At 47.0% G+C, this 8,916-nt stretch overlaps 1 protein-coding gene across 1 annotated transcript; it reads right to left on the bottom strand.

Annotated features, from left to right (window-relative positions):
* Positions 1 to 2,914: 2,914 nt before the first annotated feature.
* LOC123078554 (fibrous sheath CABYR-binding protein) lies at positions 2,915 to 8,450 on the bottom strand. Its single transcript, XM_044501106.1, has 4 exons — positions 5,889 to 8,450; positions 4,548 to 4,655; positions 3,940 to 4,049; positions 2,915 to 3,565 (listed from the first exon to the last, which is right to left on the bottom strand). The coding sequence occupies exons 1-4, from the start codon at positions 8,365 to 8,367 to the stop codon at positions 3,491 to 3,493; spliced, it is 2,772 nt and encodes a 923-aa protein (XP_044357041.1). The 5' UTR covers positions 8,368 to 8,450; the 3' UTR covers positions 2,915 to 3,490.
* Between the last annotated feature and the right edge of the window lie 466 nt (positions 8,451 to 8,916).

Raw genomic sequence — 8,916 nt, 5'->3', positions numbered from 1 at the left:
TGGCTTCCACTATAAAAAAAAGGTGTCCCCAATCTCGCCAATATTGTGCAATGTTTTGGCGAGGTGACCGGGCTGTGCACCAACCAACTTTCAGAAGAGCTCCGTTGCCCCCATCCGTTACCAGAACCTGGACCAAGACACCATCCTTCAGGGGCTTCCTGCTTCGTATGCTGCTTTTTCAATGAAGTACAGCTCAAATGCCTCGACTTTCAATACCTTGAAGACAAAGTGGCGGCTAAATTAGTGCCTTGGGAGGGAGGTATTTCACTGCACCTGGCAGGATGGCATTGGTCACGTCGGTGCTCACTCTAGTGGTGTACATCGCCATGTCCCTTGTCATTCCACCTGGTTCCCTCAACAGCATCACCAAAATGGAGAGAGCCTTCCTTTGGTTGGCCGGCTCCAACAAAACAACGGGTGCCAAATGTAAGGTGGGCTGGGACAAGTCTATCGACCCAAGGATCTAGGAGGGCTTGGGGTGCTAAACCTCGATAAATTTAGTGAAGCTCTTCGCTTGCGGTAGCTATGGTGCGAATGGAAAGAGCCTGGTCGACTGTGGGTGGGATTTAGTAACCCATGCGATGAGGATGACAAGGCTTTTTTCTATGCCTCCAGTACTATCACCATTGGCAAATGGGGATCGCGCCCCTTTCCGGAACTCCCCATGGATGGATGGTTGCAAGCCTAAGACATCGCTCTGCTGAATTTTTAGGCCTCTAAGGAAATAATTGGAAGGTAAAGGAGGCTTTACGCAATGGCGCCTGGATCAATAAAATCAACATCATGAGCACCTTCACCCCGGAGCACCTCTGCCAGTTTGTCACATTGTGGAATGCCCTTCGCGGGGTTACCCTTTCTGAGGAGGTGGAGGACGAGATCCTATGGAAACACATGACGGATGGGACCTACTCTACGTCATGCACCTATATGGTGCACTTATTGACTATCACCCGCACCGACATGTGCAGGACCGTTTGGAAAGCTTGGGCACCCCTGCGAGTTAATTTTTTGCCTGGCTTGCCATCCGAGATAGGATTTGGACCTCTGTCCGTTTGGCCAAGAGAGGATGGCCAAACTGTGGCCCTTGCCCGCTTTGTAAAAGGGAGCACGAATCCATCGAGCACCTTTTCTTCAAGTGTCGTTACACCTTGAGGCTCCGGACTCTGGTCAAGGAGTGGCTACAACTCATCGACGTTGATACTTCCGGTTCGGCCTTTTCGCCGAGCATCCGAGATTGGTGGGTTCAGATGGCTTCCACCCAAAGGATCCACAAGAGAGCTCTACCTACTCTAACCATACTAGTTTCTAAGATGATTCAGGATGAGCGTAACTCTCATGTTTTTCGGAACATTGCCGCTCCACCGTTTATCCTTCTACATAACATCAAGAAAGAGGCCATGCTTTGTGCCATCGCAGGCGCAATTCTTTTGGGTGAAATCTTGCCGGGAAAGTAGACCTTGTAATGGTGTTGTTCCCTGCCTTTGGTCTCTTCTGCTCTTATAACTTTATTCAAACTCCTTAATTAATGAATAGGGCAAATGTTTTGCCACCGTTTCCAAAAAAGGGCGTCTATCTTGTTTGCCTCTTCACCCATTGATCAAATAAAGCTGACCACGCTACCATACGAATAAAGGCAAATTTGACAATTTTGACCTCGAGACGAAATCATTTCACAGAATGAACTGGTTGCGAAACTATTTCACTCCCCTGACTCTTTTGTGTAGCGCCCGCCACGCCGGCGCCACACCCTACTGTGCAACGCCTCACAGATAGGCGCTACACGGCCAGCATCGCACCCATATGTGCCCAAGTCAGCGTGCAGCGCCTGAAAGCTAGGCGCCACACTACACAGTGTAGCGCCTGGCTCCTGGGCGTTGCACTAGTGCAACGCCTGAGAGTTAGGCGCCAAGGGTCAGTCGCGTGAAATAGTTTCACGGACAGTTCATTCTGTGATTTGATTTCGACTATAGGTCAAATTTGTCAAATTTGCCACGAATAAAAAACTACTCCCTGGCTTAACCCCTCAAAAAAAAGCTACTCCCTCAGTTCCCGTTCGAAAAACTACTCACTCGGTTTGAAAATACACGCCCGTTTCAGGTCCAAAAAAATAGATGTCCATTTCAGGTCCAAAAATAGAGTTCGTTAAAATTTGAAACAAGAATTAAATCTGTGGAATGATCGAATCATTTCTATGCCATTCTCTTCAACTTCCCCTAACTTGTTTTTAGAGGCTACACAGTAGGACCGAGGATGCATCTTTTAGTACTGACTTGGTTTTGGTAATCTAGCGTGCACTCCCTCCGGCTCATAATATAAGATACAGATTTAGCTTGCAAAAACATCTTACATTGTGGGATAGAGGGATAAAACATACATATTGTCTTGATAGAAATTCAGGAAAATATTCAGATGATGTGCATAGAACATACTCCCTTAGTCTCAAAATAAGTGTCTCAATTTTAGTACAATTTTGTATTAAAGTTAATACAAAGTTGAGACTTATTTTCAGATGGAGGGAGTACATGCTGTCTTGATAGAAATTCATGAAAATATTTAGATGATGTACTGTACATGAGGGGGGTAGAACATACGTGTTGTCTTGATAGAAATTAAGGAAAATATTCAGATGATGTGCAATGTTTTTCACACTTCAAGAAAAAAAAAAAATCTTTTGGAGACGTTTTAGCTTGCAAAAACATCTTATATTGTGGGATGGAGGGAGTACAAGCTAGATTATCAAAACAAAATCAGTAGTAAAAGATGCATCCTCGATCCTACTGTATAGCCTCTAAAAACAAGTTAGGGAAAGTTGAAGAGAAGGGCATTGAAATGATTCAATCACTTCAAGAAAAAATCTAGGAGGTAAAAAAACTGCACATGTGTTGGCAAATATTGTGTGCACTGCAAAGTGTTGTACAAATAAACAAATTGTGTTCAGATATGGACAATTTTTTTCACGAAACAGTTATTTGCAATTACAAGGAGTAGCACCTATTTTGACTATTTATTTTAAGTCCTCTCCAATTTAGGTGTTAACCACCTAAATGCTGCCTACAGCTCTGCTTTTGGGGAATAAAAATACTACCCTATAAATACTCCGGATCAAACTTTCAAGCAAACTTTGCATGATCGCTGCACATGTTCAGAAGCAACTAAAAGTGACAAAATGTTCTCTCCAGTCACAAATATAAGATGTTTTGGATATTTCAATGTGGACTACATACGGACTGAAATGAGTGAACAAACATCTCCAGGATTCAGGCACACTAGTATTCAGGCACACTAGTATTGTTTTCCCTCTGTTTATCCCCACGCCACAGGCTGGATTTGAACTTTTACATCTCCAGGAGATCAAAATGCCCATGCCAAAAACTGCAAGAATTTCCATAACAGCATTTCGAGTTTTCCTTTTGTTTTTTATAGATGGCGTTGGAAGTTTCTTGGGATTACAGTAAACCAGGTATACAGGACCAATATTGATTAACTTCACCTAGACCTGGTTAGCCAGCTCTTGTTGGTGAGGTGTAACCTGCTCGACTGATATCCGAGGACGAACGTTTCGCTCCTAAAATAAGGAAATTGAAGAGAATGAGTGTACTGACATTGCTGTAATCCTACAGATAGGAAAGCCTGAACATAATAACGATCGCAGACAGTCAAAGCTGAAGGTATACAGGGAGATCTAGAGCAGAAAAGCATCATATCTACAACAAAGCTATGGTTGATTATAAAAGACAAAGGAAGAGAAAAACTTCATATATTGGCTGGGATTCAGGGATGGTGGCATGTTTATTAAAGGAGCTGGCACACAGGTGCATGCATAGACAATTGGTGCTATTTTTTTTCTTCAGTGGCAACAAAATTTTCCTTGCTCGGAAATATAACACAAATAAGCATCGTGTGCCAAGTAAATTACATGAGTACTCATAGTTCACTTACTCCAATTTCAGTGACAAAAAGACACAAAGAACATTTAACAGCAGGAGCCCCAAAAGGATACATCAGCAATATCTCACATCGTCCACAGTGTACATTCCCAACTTCATGTGCTGCAACACAAATATAAGGTAAGATACCCTTGGAAGCATAAGAAGGTGCTATGTTTCAACACCCATGCGAGGGTAAGAATGCACATGGATAAAATCATGCTACAAGATTTTTTTGTATAAAATGAAACATTAAGGGCGTCCATGTTTCAAAAGATATTTAATTGAGATATATTTGAGCCGATGGCCATCCAGAACTAGCAGAGTAGAAACTTCGAATCCTCAAATCTCTGTCAAGTGAGCTAGTGTTGATATAGAGGACCCCCATAAAGTTCTAGACCATGATAGAAGAACTGAGGAGAAAAGGGGCAGCCTGAAAACTATTGTAATGGGAAATAAAGAATAAGAGACAAGACGTGATGTTCAATGACCAAAGAAAAAGTTGGATCGGTAATACAGAAAATGAGTGAAAATGAAACCGGGGGCTTTTACCCTCCCTGGCAGTTTAAAAAAATACAGGAACAAAATGAATGACAAGAAAATGAAACCGGGGGCTTTTACCTTCCACTACTAGGTTTACTGTCCGACAGGCAGCACACTGTACATGAACAGCACCTCTAGGATAAGCAATAAGTTCACGGCAGCTTCCACACACCATTTGACCTACTTCTGCACAAAGTTAACATATCGAACATTGTTACGAAGGTTGCCACCCTTGATTTCTATGTAGGTACAGTTGGCTTCTTTAATTCAGAACTGCATGTGGTTTGCTACTATAACAGCCCAGATGAGAAGTTTGTTATCGTTTATGGATATTACATGTAAGATGAATGCACCTAAATCTGGATTGTGCATGTGTGCAACACAATTTCTTCTGTCTATTGCTGTTCTTAAATATACAATATAGTATAACTGGGTTTTCCTTGTTGAATTTGAAGATTGTTATCAGATCAGGTACCAAAGGAGGCTAGGCAACCAAACCCCACCATTCCGTTGACTTTTCTTTTTTTGATAGAAAGACTGTAAGGGAACCCCCTACAGTATAATTGGTGCAACAACCCCAAATTGCAAGTACCATGCCTTGAACCTGGGTGGGTGGGAAGGCATCAGCCCCTTCCCACCACTAGGCTATGCCTTAGTCTGCATTTCGTTGACTTTCAAAGGGCAAGGTTACATGTATGTAAACATCCACAACCATGTAACCATTTCGAGTAAATACGATAATAAATTTCAATGAACAGCACTGGAGGCTCATGATAGCAGTCCAAGGGCAAATGCAAGAGACACTCTCATGCTGGGTGATGGTGGAGGACAACAGGATGAAGATGTAAGGATGCAATGGATGAAGACGCCGATGAAATGGCCTGAAGCAAGATGAGTTTGGTTGGCCTCCTGGAGGAAGCTTTTTGTGTGCACCTGTGTGTGCTTCGAACCTTTTGTTTCTCTCCCCCTTTTGGGTTGAGAATAGGGGCCTTTGGAGTGTCTCTAGAACTGTGTTCGTTTTCGTTAGCGTCTTGTTTTAGTCCCCAACTCCCTGGTAGCGGTGCATGCAGCAGTTTGGCCTCCTTTTGAGAACCAGTGTGGTTGAGGGTTTAGGATGTTTTCTCTGGGGCCTTTTCGTTTGTTGCCTGCTTTGCGCTGTGGACGCGATGGACCTTGTTTGTTCCGTTATCTGATTGATAGTGGAACCCGATCCAATCTGGATTGCATGGAAAAAAAATTGGAGCCTTTCATCGTGTTCATGTCTTTATATACTAATATCTTAATTGTGCAGCACTCATATCCAATCGTTATCACCGCCAAGAACTCCATAGATGACCATTAATTACTAGCTAATATATACGGTAATTTTGTAATATACATGAAATGCAGCCAAAAAATAATAAATGGACAATTAGTAACCTTTGTTAACGAAAGGAGGTGGGGGTGGTGGCAGAAGTTCCACCGCGTCCAATGAACAAGGTGCGGCCTGAACATTTGGAGAAGATGACTGCTGCCTTAGCTGGGGCAATGACCCCTCTGCTCCATTCTCAAATCGCGGGAGCGATGTAGTTGCACTGTCCATGTTTGTAACCATCGCCTGCAATGCAGGCAGTGGCAGAACTGTTCCCTCTGAGTTAACTGCAACACAATCTGTGGCAGGTACATGCATCGGGGTGTCCACAACATGTGCTGTAACAGAATTCATCTGTGGCTCTAGCTGTGGCAATGACCCGCTCTCCAACGGTGGTGACAGAATGGGTGATGTGCCCTCTTCAATTGTCCCCAGTACAGGCGCTGGATGATGCATTTGGTCCAATGCCCCTATGACTGCCCCAGTGGCAACCACATCTGGGGTCTGAGCCTGAGGAAGAAAAGCAGGATATGGCAAAGGCTGCAAGTTCTCATGCCCTGAAGGCACCATCTCTGGTGAACAAGCAGTACTGTTCTCCTTAGGAGATGGCCGCCAGTGCATTTGTTGTGGTAATGACCCCTCTGCTCCACTCTCCGGCGATGTCTCCATTTTCACATCAATTGTTTCTAATGCAGGTGATAGCTGAGCTGCTTCCTCCAACACATATTCAGCTATAGTGGTGGTGGAATCGTGTAAGGTGTATGCAGTCTGTGAGAAGACTGGAGATGGTAGCAGTAGCTGTGATGACTTAAAATTCTCAAACCCTGGAGGTGCCATATCTGGCGAACTGGGCACATCTTGCGAAATAGGAGAAGGTGGTCTTGGCTGTGGCTCTTGCAGCGATCCTTCCACTCCACTCTCTAAAGGTACCGTTAGTGGATGTATGGCATTCATGTCCACATCCATTGCCTCCAATGCAGGTGGTGATCCAGCTGCTTCCTCCAATGTCACGGGCAATGGCATCACAGCAGCATCTGGCATGATAAATGCAGTCCCAGACGGAGGCGTGGATAATGGTTGCCATGACGATCTAAAACTCTCAAACCCGGGCGGTGCAATCTGCGGTGAACAAGGAGGAGACTCTGCAACTGGAGTAGTTGATCTCAATAATGGCTGTTTCAATAACCCTTCCAACTTGCTCCCCAATGGTGGCAGCAAGTTGCACGCACTGTCTGTCTCGACATCTATTGCCTCCAATGTTGGCACTGGTAACACCGCCTCCTCAGGTGTCACTGCCACTGCCTTGGTGGCGATCACATCGGACGAGGCATATGTGTTTTCATTGGATAGTGGCATGCATGACAACTTGAAATTCTCAAACCCAGGAGGTGGCATATCTGGTGAGCAGGGCTCAGCTTGTGTGATGGTAGAAGGTGATCTCAGCAGTGGCTGCCACAATGGCTCCTCTGCCCCACTCTCCGATGATGGCAGTGGCAGGTTAAGTGCAGCGACTGCTTTTGTGTCCATAGTCTCCAATACAGGCACTGGATTAGCCACCCCCTCCGGCACAGCCGGATTTAGCAATGAGTGTGCAGTTTCGACTGACAGGTTGGGAGGGGGTAGTGGCGGCCATGAAAATTTAAATTTCTCAAACCCGGGAGGCGCCACGTCCGGCGAACAGGGTTCAGCCTCCGTTGGGGAAGAAAGTGGTATATGCATTGCTACTTCAAATGACCCCTCAGAGTCACTCTTACATGCTGACGGCGCGCCAGGCTCTTCCGAGGTCACTGCAATTGCATTGGTCTGGGCCGCATCTGGCAAGCCATGTGCAGCTTCAACCTGGGGAGGACGAGGAGAAGGCGGCTGTGAGTGCTCGAAATTTTCACACCCTGGAAGCACCGTAGGCCAAGGTGGTCGCCGATGCTGTTGTGGCAACAACCCCTCTGGTTCACTCTTCAATGGTAGCGTCAGCGGTGCAGGAGCAGTGGGCAGGTTGGCGTCCATCGATTCGAGCGCAGCGGGTAGCCGGCCGGCTTCCTCGGACACCATTGCGGCCGAATCAGCGAGTGACCCATCCGACAGGGCGCCTGCGGTCGAAGCTGGAGGACTAGATGGGGTTGGCGGCGATGGAGTTTCCGCCACCGAGGCCGCCACGATTTGGTGCGAGGGAGAAGGCGATGCCTCCGTGGTCGCTGCCTCGGGGAAAGCCTCGGCCGCTGGCGGCGGCAAAGGCGAAGCGTGCTGCTCCAGTTTGGTGGCTTCGAGAGCAGGTGAGGCGGAGAGCGAAGGCGGCCTGCCCGCCTCTCGCTTTTTTCCGTCAATATGCGCCGGCGCCGACACCGTAGATTCGTAAGCTTCCGGAGACGTCGCGGTGACGCCTGGATGCGGCGGTGGAGTCGACTCGGCGTGATCAGATTGGGCTGGCTCCAGCGGATCTGCGGTGGTAGGTTGGGGGGTTTCTTGGGGAGGTGGTACGGAAGGGAATGGTGGTGGTGAAATCATCGGCTTGTTCTCCGACGGTGGCCCTATCTCCGGTGAGCTAAGCATAGGCCTCGGCGCCGTCAACGGCGGCGGGCGCTGGGAAGGAGAAACGCTCAGCCTGGTAGCGACAAAGAATGTGTTTCAGTGCTTCTGATGCTCTCTTTTTTCAGTCCGCAATTCGCTAGGTTGGGCCTTCGCTGCTCGCTGCGCTCGCATTGACCCTATCCAAACCTGGCCAGATGGGCCGGCTCGGCATGGCCCGGCACAGCCTGGGCTACGGCCAGGCACGCACGCCAAGGTTATGTTCGGCCGGCATGTGGTGACTTCCTTTTCGGCGCCTTAAGCGCCAGGTTGGCCAACTGGCGCTCATGCGCCTCCTCGAGTGGGCCGGCCCAAATACACGCGAACACTGCGTCCCTCGCTCGGTCCCTTCCTGCATCGCTCGGTCCATCCAGTTCGATCGTTCGGTTGGATGGACTAGCTGACCGTTGACCATTTGACCACAAACCAACTGACCAATGACTTTTCCAGAAAAAATCATGAAATTGAAAAAAAGTTTGTGATTTTCAAAACAGTTCATTGATTTTGAAAACAGTTCATCAGATTTGAAAAAAA

The sequence above is a fragment of the Triticum aestivum genome, chromosome 3D, assembly GCF_018294505.1.
Source record: "Triticum aestivum cultivar Chinese Spring chromosome 3D, IWGSC CS RefSeq v2.1, whole genome shotgun sequence".
In the NCBI taxonomy this organism is placed as follows: Eukaryota; Viridiplantae; Streptophyta; class Magnoliopsida; order Poales; family Poaceae; genus Triticum; species Triticum aestivum.
The sequence above is the reverse complement of the archived record's forward strand: the minus strand, read 5'-3'. Positions and strand labels throughout refer to the sequence as shown.

Excerpts from the sequence above, each read along its gene's own strand:
- LOC123078554 (XM_044501106.1), bottom strand. The coding sequence starts at position 8,367 with ATGCTTAGCTCACCGGAGATAGGGCCACCGTCGGAGAACAAGCCGATG. Across the intron at positions 4,656-5,888 it reads ACCTCCTTTCGTTAACAAAG|AAGTAGGTCAAATGGTGTGT; the intron begins GTTACTAATTGT and ends AACTTTGTGCAG. Across the intron at positions 4,050-4,547 it reads AGTAAACCTAGTAGTGGAAG|CACATGAAGTTGGGAATGTA; the intron begins GTAAAAGCCCCC and ends TTTGTGTTGCAG.